This window comes from Miscanthus floridulus, chromosome 1 (assembly GCF_019320115.1).
Source record: "Miscanthus floridulus cultivar M001 chromosome 1, ASM1932011v1, whole genome shotgun sequence".
NCBI lineage: Eukaryota > Viridiplantae > Streptophyta > Magnoliopsida > Poales > Poaceae > Miscanthus > Miscanthus floridulus.
The window spans coordinates 17,395,285-17,420,071 of record NC_089580.1 but is presented as its reverse complement, the minus strand read 5'-3'; the positions used below and the strand labels follow the sequence as shown (position 1 = coordinate 17,420,071).

Below are 24,787 nucleotides of genomic sequence, written 5' to 3'. Positions count from 1 at the left end.
CTAATTTGCCTCTGGCTATATTATTCCTATGGAGTAGATAAGGTGTTGCCTCTGTATAACCAAAGACAAACTATTCTGACTTTACCTTCCTGATTGGGTATTGTACTGTCATTTTTGGTATCTGTTATGCTTTTTTCCCCAGTTGCATATGCTTTGCACGGTTGATGCATCACCATCAAATGAAACATTACAAAGAAACATATTTGGTTGTATATAAGCACTAGTTAATTGATCAAGTCACTGGGTGAAAAAATAGATAAAAAGATTTTAACATCTTTGGATGTGTATTAACTGCATTATTGGCTGAATAAAAAAAGAAACTGCATTATAGTCCACTGCTCTTTAGATCTCAGATCTTCACAGGCATACCAAGAATTGAGCCTCTTGCTTGATCAAATGGGCTACTGGAGCTCAAACTTGTCTTCAATGTTTTCATGTTTTGTCAGAAATAGTCTGAATGACACTGTGTAGATCTTACTATCGCAGTAGTATTAGTACAGTAGATAGTAGCAGTAGGTTGAGTAGTACTAGTAGAGTAGTATTGTATAGTAGTAGTAGTAGATTCAGTAGTACTAGTAGAGTAGTATGGTTCCATGATATTAATAATAAGTTACAAAACTTGTCTTCAATAGATCGAGCTATATTATTACATATATGTCTCTGGGATACATATATCATTTTGGTGCAGATGCTTTCACCGTCCTCTTTTCACCGTCGGGGCGGGCCCACGGCATCATCCTGGATTTGTTGAACGGTCCTCGACGGCCTTGATCTTCTTTGGATGATCGGTAAAAAGCTCGAGCTCTGCGTAGTTGTTGTATTGTTCGGGACTCTACACCCCATCAGCTCCCACAATCCGCTGCTTTCTAGACACAACCACATGCCTTTTTGGGTCCTCTACATATATATAGTAGGCCACTTGTGCGACATTGGTTGCTAGTACCCACAGATCATCTTTGTAGCCAATACTTTTGAGGTCCACAGTGGTTAGCCCTACTGTCCACTGCAACCGCATTCGGTTTGACCCACTGGCAACGGAAGACGGTTATGCATAGGTTTTGGCCATAGTCAAGTTCCCATATTTCTTCGACTTGCCCATAGTATTGCCTCCTCTACCCCATCGACTCTTCTTCGCCCTCGTATCGAACACCGTAGTTCTATGCCGAGCTCTTCTTGTCCTTGTCTTTCGTGTGGAACTATAGCCCTGGACGTCATACCCTTGCCACATGGTGATTTGGCTGGATGGGCCTAACACAAGCCTCTTAATGGTCTCTGTATCTTCATCAGGGCATCCTTCAAGGGGTACGTGTTGCTCTTTGAGCCACTCTATGAAATTGCTCTTTGTGATGGTTTTGGACCCTCCGTCATTAGCGGCGCGGATCTCTTCCAGGTGCTTTTCAATGTATTTCTCCATGCTCACTAAAAGATGAAGGATGCTCTAATGAGCTTCTTGCACCGTTCGGTTTGCCACATCGGTGCGTACTTTTCGGCCTGTGCACCCCATCCCTGAGGTTTTGCCTTCATGGTGATGGACAGGCAGCCCAATCACCCTCCCATCTTTTATGTACCTCATACACCAGTTCACGGCCTCCTTCGTCGTGTATGCCTCGATCATAGAGCCCTCCGGGTAAGCGCGGTTATGGACGTATCTGTTGAGGGTGGACATGAACCGCTCATACGTCCACATCTGGTGTAGGTACATGGGGCCCAGTTGATGGATCTGATCAACCATATGCATCATTAGGTGTGGCATAATATCAAAGTAAGATGGTGGAAAATACATCTCGAGCTAGCAAAGGGTCTTCGTGATGAACTCCTTCAGGGCAGGCAGCTCAGCCTTATCAATGACCTTCTGGGTGATGCGGTTAAAGAAGTATGACATCCGTGTGATGACCATCTTCACATACTCTGGACGGATAGCCCTAATCATAATTGGTAGGAACACCGCCAGCATGACGTGGCAGTCATGTGAGTTGTAGCCAGTCATTATGAGGTCTTTCATGGAGACCAGGCTCTTGATGTTGGAAGAGAAACCAGTCGGCACCTTGATACCCCTAAGCAACTTAAGAAAAGCCGTCCTCTCGTCTTGAGTTAGGTTGCAGGCCGCACCTAGGATATCCACTTTACCGTTCTGAGGCGGTCCCGGGTGAAGGTCCGGCCTGATGCCTAGATTGATAAGATCCGTCCATGACTTGATACCATCCTTTGTCTTGCCCTTGATGTCCAGCAGGACACCGATCGTGCTTTCGAAGACATTTTTTCTAGGTGCATGCAGTCGATGGCATGGGGTGTATTCAGTGTTTTCCAATACGACAGTTACTTGAAGAAAATTGACTTCTTCTTGAAAGGAACGGCGGCGAGGACTTCCTCCGTCTGGTCCCGCTTTCGCTTCCTTGTCTGCTTGGGCCCCTCATCAGGCGGCTTCTTCTTCTTTCCAAACTCCAACTGATCCATGTCCTTGACCATCTCATTCACCTTTGTCCCCCAACTAGTCTGCGTCGGTTGATCACGCTATGGCTCGTCCTGATTGTTAAAGTATTTGTTCATAATACTTCATCTATACCTGTGATTTTTGGCGAGGAACCGTCTATGCCTCGTGTACACCATCTTATTGGATCCCTTAAGGTAAGTGTAGTAGGTCCCATCGATGCAAATTATGCAGCCGGTCTTCCCTTTGATCTGCCCCGACAGTGAGAAGAGACCAAGGTAATCGGTGATGGTGACAAAGATGATTGCTTTTAGTGTGAACTTCTCCTTGTGGGATGCATCCACCATCTGGACCCCAACATCAAATAGTATCTTCATTTCCTCCATGAACGGCTCCAGGAACACATCTATATCGTTGCCGGGCTGCTTCGGTCCGAAGATAAGCATGGTCAGCATAAGGTACCTACGCTTCTGACATAGATGGGGAGGTAGGTTGTACATGGTGAGCACGATGGGCCAAGTGCTGTGCGAGCTGCTAAGCTCACCGAACGGGTTCATCCTATCGGTACTCAACGCGAACCTAACATGCCTGGGCTCCTTACCAAACTCTGGGTAGGCCTCGTCGAAATCCTTCCACTGCTTGCCATCGGATGGGTGCCGTAGCTTGCCATCATCTTTCAAGCGGTCAGCTGATGCATGCCAGGACATGAGCTTGGCATCATCCGGGTTCCCGAATATTGCACGCAGGCGATCGGTCACGGGCAGGTACCACACCGACAGTGCTAGACTTTTCCTGTGCGTGTAACCCTCTTCTTCATCGTCCTGCTGAGCCGAGATCTGTTTGGCCGCACTGCTCTTCTTTGCCCCCTTCATGTTCTTCTTCCGACCACCCCGCAAGCCTCCCTCGTCTTCTGCATCCACGCGACAACCAGCATTTTTCTTGTACTGACTAAAGCCGCAGTGCGGACAACTCGTCAAATTCTCATACTCATTGCCCCGATATAGGATGCAGTGGTTAGGGCATGCATCAAACTTTCTAAGCTTTATCGCCACTGGCCGGATCAGCTTCTTAGCCCGATAAGTATTGGCGGGCACCTTGTTAGCCGTTGGTATGTGGTGGCAAGGTAGCTTAACAACTCATTGAAGCTAGTGTCAGACCAACCATGATGAGCCTTAAACATCAACATATGGAGGTTAAAACGGAGCGCCGTGCACTCCTTCGGACAATCGCCACCGTCCATATAGAGAGGATCAACTGCCGCCTGCTTCAACTCTCTAAAATTCTCCAACCACTTTGGGCAACCCAACACAATGTCGTCTTCATCGAAGTGTTTGACTAGATCTTCAACAAGCTACACATCCTCGGGTTGGCTCACAGTATCCTGACCATCCCCACCGTCGCCGGCTTTGTCGGCCATGTCTTGCATTAGATCATCCACCGTGATGTAATCACGACAACTGTTGTCACTGTCGGCTGGCGCAGCTGCTGCTAAAGGATCTTTATTCACCGGTGGTGCTGTCGTCGTCGGCGTCGAAGAGCTCACTCTAGATGCACCGCCACTCGCACCAACTCTTTCGCCGTGAAATGTCCAGACTGTGTAGCCCTCGACGAAACCATACATGATCAAATGAGTTTGCACCTCGCTGTCTCGGTGGGCTTTCTAGTTCTTGCAACGAGAACGTGGACATATGGTTGTCATCCGCTTCAGCCTCTCACGGTGAGCTTTACCAGCAGCAATAAACTTCCTTAATTCAAAGAGGTACCGCGGATCATTCACTCTATCGATCCGGTACATCCATTCCGACCTATCCATCATACCTGCGAACATTATCCGTCACAATCAACATTAAATAAAGAAGAATTAGGAGAAATTGATGATTTTTACGTCCAAAATCATGAAAAAGAGAGGAAATGACGATGTGAAAGATGAAGCATGCATCTATGATGAATCTAAAATTAAAGAAATACATGACATCATTTTTTCCATTAAAATTGATCTAGATCTAGAGAGAACTCTAGGTGATGGAAATAGAGAGAGAGGATGGAAGGAGAGAGGGAGAGCCTTTATGAACCTCTTATGATGTCCTCCTCCCTCAAATCCAAGCCCTTCAACTCAAATCAAAAGTTTCCTCAAATTTTAGGACAAAGCCTCCCCCCATGAGTTTGAGAGATGAAGACCCGTGGAGAAGATGAAGGGGTGGTGCTGTGTATTTGTACAGGCTTTACCGCGGCGGGCAAGATAAAGCGCCCGCCTCGGTAAATCAACTCTTTACAGCGGCGGGCGATTCATACCGCCCGCCGCGGTAAATAACGATTTCCTGCGGCGGGCAAGTAAGGTGGTCCGCCGCGGTAAACCCTTTTCCCGCAGCGGGCGCCTCGGTGGCCGGCCTCGCGGGCCGGCCACCAGTTAACTGTGGCGGGCAAAAGAGGTGCCCGCCATGGAGCCCATTTTGATCACGCTGCGTAAATTGATTCTTGTAGTAGTGAAATGCACTTCCATGCAGCGCTGGCTAGCTCGCACGGCGCGACAGACGTAGCAATATACCAGTGATGCGCCCATCATCCATCGATAAAAGTAGCTACACTTGCAGCTATAGCACAAGCGTGGGTGTCTTCAACTTTTGTCTGGTTCTAAAAGCGTGTGATTGGGTCATGAGTAGAAATATCACCAGGTTTTGTAGCAACTCCATAGACCATACTCTCTCTATCTCAAATTATCTATCGTTTTTTTTTTATTTTCGTGCCACAAGTTTAACTCGATTTATAAAAAATACGTGTAATATTTGTATCTCCAAATAAAATTTATTAAAAAAACTAGATTCAAAGATTTTTCTAATAATACTAATTATGTACCATAAATATTAATATTTTTTAATATATATTTTATCAAAGTTTTTTCTCGGGAAGCGAAAACGATAGATATTTTGGGACGGGGGAGCAGGTACCTTGTGCATGAAGCCATGAAGGAACACCCCTCTAACTTTGGTACTTAAAGATCTTTGTTGACATAAAACACAAATCTATACAGCTCATAAAGCTGAATGAAGAAGCTGTGCCACACAAGTCTCAAGTTTTATAATTTGAAACTGATGGAGCATGTGCAAAAGAGATAAATATATAGTTACTAATATTGATTATTCAGTGAAAAGTTTTACATGCAACACTACATCCTCCAACAATAGAGCTTGCTTGTTTCTATGCCATAGGATGCCACTCCGTGCTGTGGCGCCACAGTTGAGGTGGAGAAAATGACCGCCACAGATGTGGCGAAAAATCACATTGCAGATGAACTGAGACTCTTGTGGCTCGCCGCACTTTAGGCAGAAACTAAACACACCGTCCATATATGCGGCTTGACTGCGTGAGCGGCATAGGCTGGCATGCACATGCATGCCACGACGGCAAAGTCAACTCATACCGTCAGTACTCACGTGGAGCTAGCACCACGTGTCGTCAACCGTGTTGACAGAAGCACAAGTCAAACAAACCGAAGCGCACCCTGAAGAAAGCGTCCCACACGTGCGGACCAGCGAAGCAAGTCGCTCGTGTGCCGATCGCTGGCATTGTGCGCAGATGCAGGTCGATCTCGACCGAGACATTGGGACGCGTACTATATCCCTCCATTTGTCAAACTTTGGCGTTTCACGCTCAGACACTCTCACTGCAGAGGAAAGGAATCCAGTTCACGCGTCCATGCACCAGCACCACCACTCGGCGCTCGCATTACGAAAAACGTTGCCACGTGGTGTATGGTGCGCACGCGCGTCCGTACATTACCACCGCCGGCGAGAAGCAAGCATGAAATTACCTGCAAGTAGTACAAGTTGTCTAAACGGACGGCATTTCTGATTTTGTAAGGACGACCCGGAGCCGTTTTGTCGGGCGACGTCGCCACGAGCAGGGGACAAACGATGCCTGAAAGTCTGTACAGGAAACTGCACGGTCGGCCATCCCCACACTCACCAGTTTTTTTACAACTTCCCTGCTCACTCAGTGGTCGGTGCTAGGCGGCTAGGCGCTAGCAACTGGAAGGCCAGGCCTTGGTGTTCCGGTCTCGGTCACCACCACCTCCCTCGTCTTCTTCTCTGCCAAGGCACCGCCCAGTGACACGTACGTGCGGCTGCCCATGCATGCAGCGTAGGAGTATAGTCTCAGGGCGGCAGTCAAACAATGCAGCGCATGCCTTGCTTCGTTGAAATTCACAAGCGAATCTGCATCTTTCTGCAGTGGAGTTGGTAAGCACCGAAGATTTCACCCAACCGGCCGAGAAAGACACTTGAAACGCGCATCTTGATCTGTCAAATTTGGCGTACTTACGTTTCAGTCTCACTGCAAGAATTTAACGCCTTGTGGACGAAATTCGCCGCTCTCCACGACATGCAGGGCAGGATGTCGCATTCGCCGTGCGCCCGCGCGCGTGCGGTGTGCGGTACTTACACAAACCGCCGACAAAGAAGCGCACGTGAAATTGCCGGCAAGTACTAATAACATCATACACTCTGTTCGCTTAGGCATGATACAGTATTTTCTGTCATAATAAAACAGCATCAATTGACTTATAGTCTACCATTTCCGATTCTATAATATAATGGCGACTGTGAGACGTGTTGCCTGTTGGTGGGCGGCGCTAGCGCTAGCGATAGTGAAATTTTCGTATTTTGGTCTCTTTTGAAAACAATTTTTAGAAAAATACCAACGCCAAAACAATTTCTAAAAATAGACCATTTTTAGGCGTCTTAGCACATGACGCCGAGATATGAGGCTCGGCGTCGTGTCACTCCACGCCGAGGTACTGCCACGTCACGGGAGACCGGGGTCGTCGTCGACACGTTGGCGCGTGGGTCCGAGACGTCGGCGTCGTGTCAGCCGACGCCAAGTACCCAACATCGGCGCGGTCGGACTCAGCGCCGAGCTCTGGCCCCATCCGGAGCGCGGCCCAGGCGGCCCAACAAAGAACGGTGGCCCAGAAGCTCGGCGTTGGGTCACTTAACGCCGAGCCTCCAGACCTCGGCGCGGCCCGACTCAACGCCGAGGTCTGGACCCTTTAGGCCGCGCCGAGGCCCCTTCTTCTTCTTCTTCCCTCCCCTCCTCCATTCCCCCACGGGGCTCCCAAATCCCCCACGGCTCCCACGAAACTCTAACCTCCAAAATCGACCCCCGGTGCCCGGATCTCGTCTCCCGAAGCTTCCTCGAGGTAATGGTCCCTCCCCTCCTCCATTCTATCCGCGTAGATGTGCTTACATTGTCCCTAATCATTTGGAATCATGGTTGTTTGGTGATTTGGTATATTTGTGTTTGCATTTGCAAAATGTATGGCTTAGGATGATTGAGTGCATTGTTGTTTAACTGTTATATGTGATGAACATGTTAGGTTAGTTTGGTTTCTAGTTATTTTGGTCATTAGGGTTATTTGTTTATTGTAGGTGTCATTAGGGTTAGTTATTTGTTGGTCATTAGGGTTACTATGTATTTTATTAATTTGTTGGTCATTACATTTCAATTTGTTATGACCAAGGCGTTTTCTTCGTAACGTTAGGATGCCAAGGCGTGGTAAAGCTCGTATTCTAAGGTAATCCCAATGTTTATTCATTATCTGTGCAACAAATAGAAAACCCTAGGTTTAGGTTTGGTTCTCCGTTAATATGACTAAATTCTTTCAATTGTAGCTATGGTCGCCAGAGGGCAAATCCCTACGACCTAAAGCCTCTCCCTGAAGGTGTTCCTCGACCAATGTGCTTTTGTGGTGATCCTTGCAAGGTAGACATCTCTGAAGATGAGGAAACATATAGGCAGAGGTACTGGATGTGTCCCAATTATGCATGGGAACCTACAAAGCAACAACGCCGTGCATCGTTTGTGAGATATTTTTATTTTGTTAATTAATTTTCTTGTGATATTAAGTATTGCTTATTTATTTGTTTTGTAACAATTTGTTTTTCTTGCAGACCGTTCCACCACTGTGTGACTTTGAGCAGTGGATTGACACTGAGATCAAGGAGTCAGACAAGCAGCGTCTAGAAGGCCTGAAGGAGTGGGATGCGGAGGTTAAGGAGAGGTTTGAGCAGAGACGTAGACTGGAGGCTATAGAAAAGGAGCATAAGGAAGAGGAGGAAAGGAGGCGTGTTGCTGCGTACCGGGCGGAGAGGGAGAAGAAGATTGAGCGTGTGCGCCGAGCGAAGGCAGCGATGGAGGAGAATCCCGATGCCGAGAGGAAGGGAAAGTGGCCTCGTTGCACTCAGTAGGTATTTGGTTCATTCACGAGCGATGTCGTGTAGCCCTGGACTTTTTTTACTATGTTGTAATGCACTCTGCTTTTATTTCAGATGAACTTATTCCCTGAAATTTTTTTATTATGTTGTAATGCACTATGATTTTATTTCAGATGGTCTTATGCCATGTACTTCGTTAACTATCCGAAGATTGTAGTGGTACTGTTTGTATCACTGAAAAGACTACTTGTGTTGTTGCAGTCACTGAAAGGGCTACAAGTACTGTTGCAGTCACTGAAAGGGGTACTAGTCTATTTGAAAACTCACTGAAAAGCCTAGATTCGTTTACTGTTGTATCTATAGACGCAATGAATTAATATCAGAGTGATGTACTGCATTTAGATGAAGTGACAAAACACAGGTGTAGCCTTTTCAGATGAAATGACTAGTCATGGTTGTAGGCTTTTCAGATGAAGCATCTAGCCTTTTCAGATTCAATAAATGAGTAGGCACACATGTTTTTTGTCACGTAGCATTCATGGTGAACCTGCCTTCATATCTATATATAGTGCTCCATGTCTTGCTCCACATCCACACAACTTGTTTTCTGGTTTAGTTTTAGCAAATGTCGAGCGGAGGTTCCTCAAGTGGAAAGGGTTTAGGTGGAGGGAGAGGAAAGGGGGTGAGGAAGGGACCTCCGATTGTGTGGGAGGGTTCTCTGGGTCCTGATTCTTTTGAAGAAGCAATAGAGGAATTTCCTTTGGAGAGGAAGAGTGACTTCACCCGTGAGAGACCTCTTAGATCATACGATAAGCGCATTGAAGATTGGCCAAAATGCCGCCACGGTTTGGATTGCGTTGTGCAGATGTACAACGACTGTGACGGTGGAGGCCGTCGTTTCTTCAGATGCCCGCGAGGATTTGTATTGCCTTTGAACTCTCTCCTTTTTTAGATTTGCATGTAGTTTCTAGTAGTACTTATTGGTAGATGGGTTTTCAGGATTCAAGCTGTCCAGATAACTGTGGCTTCACTAGATGGGTCGACCCTCCTCCTATCTATCCCCATCAACAGTACATCACATATCTACAGGGACGCATCTTTGACCTAGAGTATGGCCCTGGAAGTGGTAACAGGGACAAGTCGGACGACGACAACAGCAATGATGTAGAGGAGGCACTATGCAATAATCCGTACTGCGAGTGCACGAACCATAAGAAGGACGGACCTCCTTCTCCACCGCCACCGCCACCGCCACCACCACCGCCTCCGTCAACTGGAGGATACTATGGGGAAGGCGCAACTCAGTTCAATATGTGGGAGCATTATTAGGACCAACATTTGTTAGTCAATCCGAATGTGGAATGCTTGTATGAGTTGTTCTTTTCAATCTCGTAAGGCATGCTAGGTTTAGTTTGCAACATGCCATTGTTAGTTTTTATTTGAGTGTGTTCCCTTTGTAATGTCTGTATCACTTGTTTCTTTCAATCCCCTAAGGCATGCTAGGTTTAGTTTGCGACATGCCATTGTTACTTTTGATGTGAGTGTAATCGTTGTGCCTCCGCTATTTCATAAATTGCAGTTTACCTACGTCTAAGTTTCATGTACTATGGTTGATTCCCAAACTGAAAAAAAGATTTGAGTCTCCCTAAAAATAGGGGATTGAAATCGAACCAACAATCGGTTTTTCCTGCAGGAACAAATATACAAACATAAATATAACTTGTCTACTCTTATTAGTATAACTCGTGTTAGTCGAAGAGGAATCGTTGAGAAAGATTTTTCATTTGAATCATGCAAATAGGATCGCAACATATACCAAATGGTTTGGGTCGGCGTTTACATGTTGAGCTGAGGCTCCCCTAGGGTTTGGGGTGTGTGAGGTGGGCTGAGGCTCGGCGTTGAGTCGGCCCACGCCAACCCTAGGGTTTGGCGGCCGTGTGTGAGGTGGGCTGAGGCTCGGCGTTGAGTCGGCCCACGCCGACCCTAGGGCATGCCGACCCTAGGGTTTGGCGGCCGTGTGGTGGGCTGAGGCTCGGCGTTGAGTCGTCCCACGCCGACCCTAGGGTTTGGCTCGGCCTTCTGCGAGTTGGGCTGAGGCTCGGCGTCGAGGCGGCCCACGCCAACCCTAGGGTTTGGAAACGGCCGTGGCCCGGTTTGGGCCGAACCTCGGCGCTTAGTCATAACACGCCGAGCTTGGGCACCTCGGCGCTTCGATGCAAGGGTTTCCAGTAAGCACCAGGGGTCGGCGTGAAATGACTAAACGCCGAGCTTGGGCACCTCGGCGCTTCGGTGAATTGGTTTCCAGTACGTACCAGGGGTCGGCGTCAAATGACTAAACGTCGAGCCCCTGGGTTCACCAATATATCATCTCTTCTTTGCGTGCTTCGTCCCCTTTGTGTCCCCTTCGCTAGCTCCCCGACTCTCCTAACATGTCACCGTGGATCTTCTTTGCGTGCTTCGTCCCCTTTGCGTCCCCTTCGCTAGCTCCCCGACTCTCCTAACATGTCATCGTGGATCCAACAGAGGTTGATCGTAACATGAAGGATGGGGATGATGACACCCCTTCTTCCTTGTGAGTTGCGACGGAGGCCCTTAATAGCTGGAAACATGAAACATGGCAACGTTCCACACATTCACATAACACATGACCACACCGACAGACACATTCATTCAACATCCGTACATACAAAAGGTCCAACACATTAAGCATCCAACATAGTCCAACACATTCAACATCCAACATAGTCCATACATATGCTTCATCAATCAACAAACATAGTCCAAACATAGTACAAGGTCCAATGCATACATAGTCCATGCACAAAATAAAGCATATGAAGTCTTTGGATCTTTTATCGCTCCTTGTACCTTGACGGATAGGTACCTAGAGTGTACCTGTCCACTGGTCTGAGCGTCCTATGTGGACGTCCAGAACCGGAGGGGCCTTGAGTTCCTTGGGGTGCATCTCCAAGCTGGGACATGCCAATCTCATCATACTCATGATCATACTCTCCCTGTCCTTCATCAACTTCATCATCATAATGACCATGTCCTTGACCACCCTCTGCAGTAGTTGCTGCACCATGTGAAGAAGAAGTCATGCCACCATGTGCACCATGTGAAGATGAAGTCCCTCCAACATGTGCAGTAGAAGGTCCAGCACCAAGCTATTGTGGGACTGCCACATCCAGGGAACGTCTACATCCAAGGCGTGTAGCTACCTTTCGTAGGCGATGCATGGCACGCTGCATTTTGAAAGCACTATTAGTAAGTGGGGTTGGTCGCAAAACTATATAAAGATGTAACATCAACTGAATGAGAGAAGACTACCTGAATGTGTTGTCGTAACATGGAGGCCTCATCAGGATCGCCCACAGGAATCATCAATGCCCTTCCTTGGTCGGCCACTGTCCTCATTATCTCCATGCTCTATACAACAAAAACAATAATTTAAGTCTCTATCACAGTAAAGACCTCAGAGATTGAAATAGTTGTATCACTTACAGCTCTGGCTAACGCAGGGGCGATCTCAACTTGCCTGCCTTCTCGGGTAGCTTGGTCATATGGGTTGTTGCCCTCATCCTCGCTCGCAATGTCAGCAATGTCTTGCTCCGTCCAAGCGGGCCTCAATTGAAGCCTTGTTCGTTGACCAAACCAAACAAGGTAATCATGGAATGCCTTGTCACGATGGACGGCGTGGATGCCCATGTTGTTCTGCTCCATCAACATCCACTCATCAATGTAGCGATGGTGCTCCAGCTGCCAGTTGGTGATCTTCTTATTTTTTTTGTCTGTTGAACCTGCAAATTTTACACCAAATCGGCAATATGAAGGCCTACTCAATGATTCTTTCATGTGAAACGAACAAAATATTGTATGTTACGTACTTGTGGAGCTGCCAACCGGTGGAGAAATCATCGGGCGGAGAAGGCTGTAGCCTACCAAATTGCCGTGCTACACGGTGAGGGAGATGGTACTCAACTGCATAGAAATAAATAAGGGGGTCCTCATCGTCCAGACGTCCTCGTCTGCCATGCACAAGGCGCTCAAGTTGAGATCCGTTACTTGCCTCCGCCGATATGGGCTCCATTGAACCTGTACACAACGTCGTCATCAACTAGTCGATGCTCAATTTGTGCACATATCCTCGATTAGGGCAAAAGGGTGGGAAACTTATATGCTGTGGCAAAAGGGTGTCCAGCTCATTGGTGAAGCTGATGTACGCGTGGCATGACACGTGGTATGTTCCATGGGCTCGCTCGTAGAGGTGTGCCACGGTAGGGGCGACAACTGCGTCTCCTTGAGGAAACCAAGGTTGTGGGGGATCAAGCTGATGCGGTCTCCCAACTGGAAGCCTCTCCCACATCCAAATCTGCAAAAAAGAGTGGAAACATGAATGTTAATCACTTTTGTTAAGAAAATACATTGAATTGTAGTGGTAACTTGTACAACTTTGCTTTATTACCTGCAATAGTGTGATGCAGCCTGACATTGTAGCGTGCGAGCCTCTAGGACGGCGGCAAGCCTCGCAAAGCTGACGGTACAGGAAGGCAAGTATAGTCGAGCCCCAACTCCTATTGCCGGCATCCTCCTAGTTCAAAAGGCACGGGATGTACATCCAGGACGCCGTGTCTCCAGTGCCGTTAGGGAAGAGAACCGTACCTAACATGTGGAGGACGTAGGCCCGACAGTAGTATGTCACGGTCTCGGCGTCTACGTTGGGTGGGCACTCCCGAAACTGCTGACGAAGCCACCTCAGGGACACCCCACTGCTGCGCCGTTTCTGGCCAGCCTCAATTGCCGCTAGGGGCCGTCCCAAGAAGTGCTCAACCCGCTGCTGCCATCCTTCAGACTCCGTGTCTCCTGTCACTGGGAATCCTCGGATTTTGACTCCAAGGATCATGGCAACGTCCTCGAGAGTGACCGTCATCTCCCCGCATGGTAGGTGAAAGCTGTGTGTCTCCGGACGCCACCGATCTATCAACGCCGTCAGCGCCGCTAGGTTGAAAGGTGGCGTGCCTCGACGACAAACACGAGCAACAGTAGCAAGGTTCACCACCTTCAGGAGGGGCGTGTACCTCTCATCATAGACCATGGTCGTAGAGGCCTCATGTGTCATTGGCCTCAGCACATTCAAAACCTGCAAAAAAAACAAGCATGAAAAAGTATTAGTTCATGTCACTTTATAAAGAGCATGGACTATAGAGCAAAACATGAACAATGCAGTGTTTTCATACGAATTGTTGAATATACCTCTCCGTTCTCGATCCTCCGAGCCCGGTGGTGCTCATCGAACCTTGGATCAAGAAGGGGGAACCGATCCATCCTGCAACATAAGCAATGACAAACCATTAGTGTAAGTTAAAGCATGTGTATGTGGTACGAAGTAACATAAAAATAAAAAAAAACAAAAGTAAACCAATGTACCATTACACAAAGCAATTCTAGTAGCTAGCTTGATGGATACCTGTTGTCTAAGTAGTTCAGGACATTTTCTCTTATTGTGGCCCGGCTTATGGCAACCAGAGCAACGGCTCTTTTGGGTGTCCTCTACAAAATGTCTCCCAACCTTACTCGTGGTTGATCTACCTTTCGTGGCTCGGTCCATGTTCATCCTGAACCGCTTCCGCCGCCTAGGTCCTCTACTCTTCCAGAGTAAACCAAGATCAGCCACATACTTGGGGCCATCATAAGTAGGCCATTGACTCTCATCAAGATATGGCTCGAACTGAGGATTCCAGGTGCTCATTAGGTTCCTCAAAGAGAACTCCGCGGCCATACGGGGAGGGACCTCAGGGTCAACACGTCTAAGGCGACAGGCTGTAATCATGTGGGAGCAAGGCCTATGGTATATGATCGGTTTTCCACACGTACACTTGTTCTCATTGATCACTACTTTATGTTTTTGAGCACCACGGTCTTCACCACCAATGTTAGTTCCGCCACCCTCTAGAATCTCATATCCATGGTTGATCGGATCGAAACATGAACCCTTCTGTCGTTTAGACTTTTTCTTTGAGAAAGCTAGTTCCTGAGATGCTAAAAGTGGCCAAGCTTTGTCTGCTGTCCATAGAGACCTCGCATGCTTCTTCCTCGAAACGAACCAAGAATTCAACTTGTAGAAGGTGAATGAGGCAATAGCAGTCACAGGCAGACCACGACAACCTCTTAGAAGGCTGTTGAACATCTCTGCCATGTTACTAGTCATGAAGCCCCATCTCCAACCACCTGTGTCATATGCAAGTGACCACTTATCCTTCGACGCCATCAACTCGCTCAAGAATTGCCTGCCATCAACATTTGTGGCTAACTTCAGGGCATCTAACTTGTCTTTGAATAATTGAACCTCTTGCTGCCTGCAAACCTCCTCAAATAATTTGAAGTTGTCCTTTGTGTGATCATGCCTTATAAGATTCTGAGCAAGGTGTCTGGTGCACCACCGGTGATGTATTTGGCCGTAACCAGGAATCTCTTGTTCTATGGCATTCAGAATGCCAGCATGCCTATCGGATATCACACAAACATCACGTCCTAGACTAATTACCACTTGTCTTACTAGCCTGAGAAACCAACACCAACTATCCGTGTCCTCCTTCCGAACAATCGCAAAGGCCAATGGCACAAGCTGGTCCTCTGCATCTGTCCCAATACAAATAAGCATTGTGCCTTCAAATTTCCCTGTAAGAAAGGTCCCGTCAATTGAGACGACGGGCCTGCAATGCTTGAATGCTTCGATGCTCTGCCCGAACGCCCAAAATGCCCTTCCAAATACCTAGCTACCATTCCTTGTTTCACCCTCCTTAGGTAAATACTCGAAGTGCATCCCAGGATTTACGGCCCTCATTGCGTTCAACATTACAGGGAGGCGCTCATAAGCTTCTTCCCAATTTCCAAATATTATTTCCAGTGCACGCTGCTTTGCCCTCTATGCTTTCCCATACTTGACATAGTAATTATACCGTTGGAAGATGATCTCAACCAATGCAGACACCGTAATGGTTGGCATATGCTTCACCACGGGGCATAATTGCCTTGCAATGAACCTAGAATTGAGCTGCAGATGGTTCTCTTCTGCCTCAGCAGTGGCACAAACATGTGGTTGCTTCACTGAGGTAATCTTCCATTTGCCTGCCTTCGTCTTCCTAGCACATACTCTCCAACCACACTGTTGTTCTTCACAAGCAACAGTGTACCTCTTCTCCTTGAATGAATTGATGACCCTAAAAGGTCGGTTGTGTATAATGGAGTACTCTTGCAACCATGATTTCAACTCATCCATGGTAGCAAACAATATGCCCTTCCGTATGATGAGGCAACCGCTAACATCAGGCACAGTTGTATCACTTTGCCCACCATCAGCTACTGCCCTATGACCATGGCTAAGGTCCTCGAAATCACCAACTAGTGGATCTCTCCAAGGCAAGACCCTAGACAATATCTCTATTTCCCTTAAATTCAGACGACCAATAGGGCGATCGTCATCAGAGTCTTCGGCTATCTCCTCTACGAAGGACTCATCATCTCCAGCTATCTCCATGTCAAAACGGTTCGTAGCCCTAGCATCACCAAAGTCTTCTTCACTACTAAGATCATCTTCGTCGCTAAGCTCATCCTCAATAGAAAAGTCTCCGCTAGCGTCGTCCAAACCTTCTTCTGCATCAACAATTACATAATCATCATCATCTTCATCACTATCATGATTGCCCTCACCATCGGCAACCGGATTCTCTTCCTCATCTCCACCGTAGCCTAGTTGTGTGACAAGTATTTCTTCTTCAGGCAAAGGACCATAACCTATGTGAGCGGGGGAAGATGGCCATGCTTCGAAGTTATCATTTCCTAAGCCAGACTCCTTACTTACTACTAAATCCAAAGATCGCACTTCTGAGGCCAATACAACTGCCTTGTAATCATTCCATTCAGACTCGTTTGTAATTTTGAGCAACCGCTTGATCCGAGGACCCTTCGACGACCCAACATCTATGACACCTTCAAACTGAACATGCACGTCTCCTTCATTCCAGCCTAACTTAACCTTCACTCGCTCCACTAACTAGGTCAAAGATGGTATTTCAGAAAAAATCAACAACTCCTCACACATGTCCAGAAATTCCAAACTATCATCTCTTGTCCTAACAATACGGCCTCCATGATGCAACCTCACTAATTTATCCATCTACAGCCATCACACAACAAGTAGTGTAACATATGAATATATTTCAATCCAATAAGTAGAAACTAAAATATATCATTTCATCGTTTTTCAACCCCAACAACATAATCATTTCTAGTCATAACAAATTGAAATGTAATGACCAACAAATTAATAAAATACATAGTAACCCTAATGACCAACAAATAACTAACCCTAATGACACCTACAATAAACAAATAACCCTAATGACCAAAATAACTAGAAACCAAACTAACCTAACATGTTCATCACATATAACAGTTAAACAACAATGCACTCAATCATCCTAAGCCATACATTTTGCAAATGCAAACACAAATATACCAAATCACCAAACAACCATGATTCCAAATGATTAGGGATAATGTAAGCACATCTACGCGGATAGAATGGAGGAGGGGAGGGACCATTACCTCGAGGAACCTTCGGGAGCCGAGATCGTGGCACCGGGGGTCGATTTTGGGGGTTAGGGTTTGGTGGCGGCGCAGGGGAGAAGAGAAAGAGAGGGAGGCCGGCGGTTTCAGAATGAAGGGAGGAAGAAGAAGGGGCCTCAGCGCGGCCTAAAGGGTCTAGACCTCGACGTTGAGTCGGGCCGCGCCGAGGTCTGGAGGCTCGGCGTTAAGTGACCCAACGCCGAGCTTCTGGGCCACCGTTCTTTGTTGGGCCGCCTGGGCCGCGCTCCAGATGGGGCTAGAGCTCGGCGCTGAGTCCGACCGCGCCGATGTTGGGTACTTGGCGTCGGCTGACACGACGCCGACGTCTCAGACCCATGACATGCATCTTGATCTGTCAAATTTGGTGTACTTACGTTTCAGTCTCACTGCAAGAATTTAACGCCTTGTGGACGAAATTCGCCGCTCTCCACGACATGCAGGGCAGGATGTCGCATTCGCCGTGCGCCCGCGCGCGTGCGGTGTGCGGTACTTACACAAACCGCCAACAAAGAAGCGCACGTGAAATTGCCGGCAAGTACTAATAACATCATACACCCTGTTCGCTTAGGCATGATACAGTATTTTCTGTCATAATAAAACAGCATCAATTGACTTATAGTCTACCATTTCCGATTCTATAATATAATGGCGACTGTGAGACGTGTTGCCTGTTGGTGGGCGGTGCTAGCGCTAGCGATACGGACGGCGAAGGCAGCGTCCACGTGCATGTGATGTGTTCGTAGTTTCCATTCGAGCACATTTCGACGCGCCAAAGTTACGACGCACTTGCCTTGCAATGCCTCCTCGCGTTGCAAATTGCAGTACGAACTTCGCGAGTTTCGCATGCACATGCAGTCGCGTGCCTCCCAGTGTCCCTATAAAAAAAACGCATGTTATTACACTTCACCTATCTCGATCTCTTCAACAGCTCGAGCTGCCAGGTGAATAAGCTTTATGACGCACAGAATAGAGCAGAGCAGAGCAGCGCACGCAAGATGGCACGCCCCGTACACGGACTGCTTCGCCCACTGCTCCTCGCCGTCTGCTGCCTCCTCCTACTTCAGGTCTCCGAGTGCTCTAGACCTCCATCGCCATCGCCGGCGGACGATCACCTCGACGACGCGCTGCACCACCAGCTGCTGCTGCTCGATGCCGAGGTGGCCCGCACCGCCGGGCCGCCCACCTGCAGCACGGAGGTGGCGGGAGACGGGAGGACCGGCGCCGCCGCCGCCGCGGCCGCGGCACTCTCGTCTGCGCCGGCGACGACGACGCCAGGGCGGGCCGTGCCTGCCATCGTCGCTTCTTCGCGGCCGCGGCAGACGAGCGACCGAGTGCTGGTGCCAGCGGGGATGCTGCTGCGCTCCAAGCTAGCGCGGCGGTTTCTGGCAGGGGTAGGCGTGGTGGATGGGGCGTCGTGCCACTCCAACAGCCCGCACATAAACTGCCCACCGGCGGGAAAGCCCTAGCAACCAAGCCGGCTGCTGGCTGCGGTCTGCGAATCGCAAGCGCGCGATCCTTCGGTTGAAGACGTCTCGACAATGCTGCACTACTATAGAGTTATTTCACTTCATATATGTTTAGTTCATTTTGCTTATTATTATATGCACCGAAATAATTAGCCGTAATGTGTAGATGGATATGTGTATATAATGTGTAATAAAGCCTTAGAATTTCAACAACAACGGTAGCTGTTATGTGTGCACAACTTCAACTTCGTTTCGCATCCATTGCATCACGCGCGACACCAGTCGATCGGCGCGACTAGCCAGCCACTAGCCAGTGTGCGCCGCTGGACTTTTGACATTTCTTCTCCACAACTTTCTATTTTTGGTTACCTTATTTATGTACTCTCCACTACTAGAGAACAGACTTTAGAACGATGTCCCAATTTGTTGGTAATACCAACCGGGACTAAAGGTTCATTTACTCCCGGTTGGAGCCACCAACCGGGACTAAAAGTCCTCCAACCTTTAGTCCCGGTTGGTAATACCAACCGGGACTAAAGGTAGATCTTTAGTCCCGGTTGGTAACACCAACTCGGACTAAAGGACCCTTTAGTCCCGGTTGGTAACATCAACCGGGACTAAAGGTCCCCCGATGGGTTAGTTCAAAAGGAAAGCATCCCCTCCATTGTTAGATGTGTTGTGTAGGTGGGGTGGTAAGCTTCGCGCAAGGCAGTGCATGAGGTCTTGGGTTCGAATCTCACAGGACGCAGCGGTGGGAGGCATTATTTTTTTTAAAGCTGGGAGGATCTTTAGTCTCGGTTGTGGCAAACCGGGACTAAAGAACACCACCTTTAGTCCCGGAACGCTAGTCCCGGTTGGGAAACCGGGACTAAAACCAGTTCCCAACCGGGACTAGATGTCAGTTCCGGGACTAGATGTCAGTTCTGTAGTAGTGCTCTGCAGTCACAAATACTTATTGACACGTTCAATTTTTTGCACGGTCTTAGGGGATATAGAGTTCTATAAACAAGTACTCGTTCCACGCAAAACGCCTCTATCTCCCACGTTCGCATCCTAGTTAAGCTTACCTCTGCCAAGAGGAATGGCGACTTTTGGAAGTGTACTATCCTAGGTTCCCTGGCAAAATCTTGTTAGGCATTCCATGAATTCAATTTTGTTTCTTTAACGCTAGAGCTAATTAAAGATCATGCTTGAAACATATTCCAAATTAAAATTGTTGTGACATAAATTATACCACGCTGGAAGGGAATTACCTATGTGAAACTTCTCCATGTTCTTGGTGGGAACAAAAGTTTGAATGGTCTCTTTTCACGATAAAATAGTGGGGCCGGGCAGCATGGAGAAATCTTTTTTGGGGATAAAGTTTCGTGGAGTTCCCTTAGGTTAGGTCGAGTTCTAGGGGAAGCTCATTAAAACACAACATATACTACGCAAAAAAAAAAATCTAGAAACCCTATTAGCTAGAACACAATTTTTTATAAACATTTTTTTTAAAAAAACTTGTTAAAATAGAGGTTGACTTATACATATGCAGGTTCACGGACCACTTGTGTTCCTACACTATTCATTAATCACCACGTCATTTAGGCCTTGTTTAGTTCCACCCCAATTTTCAAAAAGTTGCTACAGTACCTGTCACATCGAATGTTTGCGGCCTTTGCATGGAGCATTAAATGTAGACGAAAAGAAAAACTAATTGCACAGTTTGGTGGAAAATTGCGAGATGAACGTTTTAAGCCTAATTAGTCCATGTTTGAACACTATTTGCGAAATAAAAACGAACATGCTACAGTAGACCCAAAATCCAAATTCATGGAACTAAACAAGGCCTTACCTTGTATTCTGGCCCAGTCAATCACCATCTAAAGGCACTAATATACTTATACTCCCTGTCTCTAAATAAATGAATTTCTAGCTAAAGTGACTAAAGTTTAGTAACTAAACTTTACCGTTAAACAAAAAAGGCCCTGAGTCTCGGTCACCACTCACCACCACCTCCCTCGTCTCTTCGTCTCCACCACGGCACCGCCCGGGCAGTGACACGTGCTGCTGTCCATGCATGCAGCGTAGTCTCGGGCAGCAGTCAAACAATGACGCGCATTCCTTGCTTCGTTGAAATTCACAAGCGAATCTGCATCTTTCTGTGGAGTTGGCAAGCACCGAAGATTTCACCCAACCGACCGAGAAACATACTTGCAAAGCAATATTTTGCCGAGTGCCGCACTCGGCAAAATAAAGCACTCGGCAAAGGTGGATTTGCCAAGTGCCAGGCACTCGATAAAGCCTGGCTCTTGGCAAAACCGGGCTTTGCCGAGAGCCGCGGCACTCGGCAAAAGGTGGCTGGCCCACCTGCCGTCAGATTTTGCCAAGTGCCAGCCGCAGGCACTCGGCATTTTTTTTTATTTTTTAAAAACATATTTTGCCGAGTGTAAGCCTTGAGCACTCGGTAAATTTTTTTTAAAATTTTTTAAAACTTATTTTGCCGAGTGCCAGCGCCAGGCACTCGACAAATTTTTATTTTATTTTTTAAAAACATATTTTGCCGAGTGCCTCCTAGGCCAGCACTCGGCAAAGCCCACTTTGCCGAGTGCCCCGCATGGCACTCAACAAAATATATATATATTTTTTATTTTGGGCCCAAATTTTTAAAAAATAGAGTTTGAAATACTGTCACAAGGGCCCAGAAAAAAATTTTGGGCCCAAAATCAAAAAAAAATATTTTGCTGAGTGCCATGGGGGCACTCGGCAAAGTGGGCTTTGCCGAGTGCCGGCCCAGGGGGCACTCGGCAAAGTTGAAATAAAAAAAACTGGACACTAAAAGCCCACCGGCCCAACCCCGTGCGGCCCAACCCGCCTGCGCGGGCCGTGGGTGCCGTCGCTTCTTCGCGGCCGCGGCAGAGCGACCGAGCGCTGGTGCGAGCGGGGAGGACACCAGAGGTGCTGCTGCTGCGCTCCAAGCTAGCGCGGCGGTTTCTGGCAGGGCAGGCGACAGGCTTGGATGAGGCCGCCAGCGCCGCGGACGGAGCCGCCACGTCCTGTCATTCCAACAACCCGCATATAAACTGTCCACCGGCGTGGAAGCCCTAGCAACCAATCCGGCTGCTGGCTGCGAATCGCAAGCGCGCGATCCTTTGGATGAAGACGTCTCGCAATGCTGCACTACCTACAATTATTTCATTTCATTTCATATATGTTTATTAATTTAATTTGCTTATGCACCGAAATAATTAGCCGTAGGCAGCCGTTGGAAGGACAAGCACGTTCTAGACTTCTAGCTAGTGTGTCCGGTAACCATTGGGGCATGCTAAGATATATAGTAGTAAGATAAGATGTAAATATATTAGGATTTGAACAATTGAGTACATGGATATATGTGTATAGTGTGCTCAATTGTATAACGTGTGAGAAAGCTTAGAATTTCAACAACGCTATATAGATGTTATGTGTGCACAACGACTTCAACTTCGTTTCTCAGGAACAGTATCCATTGCATCACGCGCGACACCAGTCGGCAGTCGGCACGACTAGCTAGCCACTAGCAAGTGTGCGCCGCTGGACTTTTGACATTTCTTGTCAAACCTAAAGATACTTTGACTCTCCAAAAAATTAGAATGACTTATAATTTGAAATGGAGGAAGTGTAGATACTCTCTTCGCTACGGTGAGAAATACTTAGCAAGTTCAAGTTTGCACAGTTTTATTAGGGGATATAGACATGCAGTTGATCCACGCAAAACACATCTATCTCCCACGTTCTAGTCCTTCTACGCTCATGATGCACGTACACTCACCCTTATGAGCACATTCGAAGACTGGGCCGATAAATCCTCGAGATTGACGAAGTCACCATAGGCGCGTCGCTGTCGACGGGAACGTCATCTAACACTGAAAGAATAAAGCTGTTAAATTCTAAAAAAAATCGCTCCCACAGTGCTACTGAGACTCTTGTGAGATTGACGAAGTCACCATAGGCACGTCGCTGTCGACGGGAACATCGTCTAACACTGAAAGAATAAAGTTGTTAAATTCTAAAAAAATCGCTCCCACAGTGCTACTGAGACTCTTGTAACCACTAGTCTATAAAGCCTTTTGTTGGTATCCTAAGCTTTGCCTAACAAAACCTTGTTAGCCATTCCACTTCTGTGAACATGTTCTACAAGTTTCTTTTAAAATTTTGTTTATATAAATTATGTTCTAATAGGGCTTATAATTTTTATTTGCGTATGTTGTGTTTAATGAGCTTCCCCTATAACTGGACCTAAGGGAACTCCACAAAAATTTATCCTGAAAAAGTTTTCTCCATGCTACCAAATATTTAACCACCACCGTCATTGACCTTGTACACTTGCTCATCAATCACCATCTAAAGGTACTAAACATATATCTTGGAGTAGTATACATCTTCTATACTAAAAAATAAAGTCGTTTTGGATAAGACTGGGGTCAAACATTAGAATATAAATCATGAATAACTTAAGTTGTTGAGTTTGGAAACGTGAAAACCATATCTATAGATTTGTCTTGAAAAGTACTTTCACAAAAATTTACATATCACTTTTTGATAAATATCTTTATAAAAATAAGTAGTTAAAGTTATGCTTTGAAGATCGTGTCGCTGTCCAAAATGACTTTATTTTTTAGTATGGAGGGAGTATATAACAGTAGTATATACAAAAAGACAACTCATGTACTAAATTACAATACGCATACCGCAAAGTCTTCTCTACCTGCAATAGATAAAAAAGATACTCCCTTTGTCAAGTCATTCTCGCTTCTTGAGAAGTCAGCTTTTTTCTAACTTTGACCAATTATATATAAAAGAATATTAATATTTATAATACATAATTCGTATCATTAGATATGTCGTTGAATAACCTATCATAATAAATTTATTTAGAGACATGTTGCACGTATTTTTCTATAAATCTAGCTAAAGTAAAAAAAAATTAACTTGCACGTATCTATAACGTCATCTATCTTAGGACGGATGGAGTAGCTCACATGCACACTTTACGGCCACGCGGTTGCCCAGTTTGAACCGTCACATCATTTGCAAATGGGGGTATATTCAAGTGCGAATCTTCTGACCGTCACATCAGATGATACTTGGGTCCAGTTTAGTTCCCTCCTAAAATGCTGAATTTTTTAAGATTCTTCATCGCATCGAATCTTTGGACGCATGCACGAAGTATTAAATATAAATAAAAAATAAAACTAATTACACAGTTTAGACGAAATCCACGAGACAAATCTTTTAAGCCTAATTAGACTATGATTGGACACTAATTGCCAAATAACAACGAAAACTGCTACAGTGCCATTTTGCCAAATTTTTCGGCATCTAAACATGCCCTTGATACACTGAAGCACTCCGTGGACTGTGGTTCAGAACAATTTCCCAGATGTCGTAGGAGTAGCCGAGTAGGGTATATTCAAGTGCGAATCTTCTGACTGAGCCCACGCACGAAAAGTTCACCAACCCACCGACGTTGCGTCGCCTATGAGTTTCATCTCTCCCCCAGTCAAACGAAATTTCTCTGCAAATTCGCTCTCGCTCCAGTTCCAGTTCGCTTTGGTCGTATGTTTCGATGGAAACACTACTACACAAACTTTACTGTAGGCATGCGATTTGGGTTTCCCGCGGCGAGCAAAGCCGTCCGTCGCGGCCTAGAGGCCACGGTAAATCATGGCTTAACCGCAGCGGGCGGCTTTGTCCGCCGCGGTTAACCGATTTACCACGGCGGGCGGTGTAACGTGCCCGCTGCGGTAAATATACTTTTACCACGGCGGGTACGTTACACCGCCCACCGCGGTAAATTATTTTACCGCGGCGGACACCTTTTGTGGCCCACCGCGTTATGTTGATTAGCCGTGGCGGGCTTTATTATTTGCCCGCCTCGGTAAATTATTTCCTGAATTAAAAAAAATACAGCAGGCATATAAATTCAAATAAAATACAGCAGTCATATAAATTCAAATTCAAATTCAAATCACATCCAGATTTCATAGATTAAACTTAAAAAGTATGCAGGCATTACACATGAGATAATATACATA

The 24,787-nt window shown here is 46.7% G+C and overlaps 1 protein-coding gene and 2 long non-coding RNA genes across 3 annotated transcripts; 1 reads left to right on the top strand and 2 right to left on the bottom strand.

The window, feature by feature from the left end:
• The first annotated feature begins 7,599 nt into the window (after nucleotides 1-7,599).
• LOC136474617 (uncharacterized) lies at nucleotides 7,600-8,427 on the top strand. Its single transcript, XR_010762970.1, has 3 exons — nucleotides 7,600-7,997; nucleotides 8,095-8,284; nucleotides 8,374-8,427. It is a non-coding gene; the product is annotated as an uncharacterized lncRNA (long non-coding RNA).
• Nucleotides 8,428-11,804: 3,377 nt separating this feature from the next.
• Nucleotides 11,805-12,560, bottom strand: LOC136452741 (uncharacterized). The gene is made up of 4 exons (XM_066453341.1): nucleotides 12,525-12,560; nucleotides 12,142-12,437; nucleotides 11,968-12,066; nucleotides 11,805-11,882 (listed from the first exon to the last, which is right to left on the bottom strand). The coding sequence occupies exons 1-4, from the start codon at nucleotides 12,553-12,555 to the stop codon at nucleotides 11,805-11,807; spliced, it is 504 nt and encodes a 167-aa protein (XP_066309438.1). The 5' UTR covers nucleotides 12,556-12,560.
• An 869-nt stretch (nucleotides 12,561-13,429) lies between these two features.
• Nucleotides 13,430-14,271, bottom strand: LOC136474610 (uncharacterized). Its single transcript, XR_010762969.1, has 3 exons — nucleotides 14,105-14,271; nucleotides 13,891-13,963; nucleotides 13,430-13,777 (listed from the first exon to the last, which is right to left on the bottom strand). It is a non-coding gene; the product is annotated as an uncharacterized lncRNA (long non-coding RNA).
• Between the last annotated feature and the right edge of the window lie 10,516 nt (nucleotides 14,272-24,787).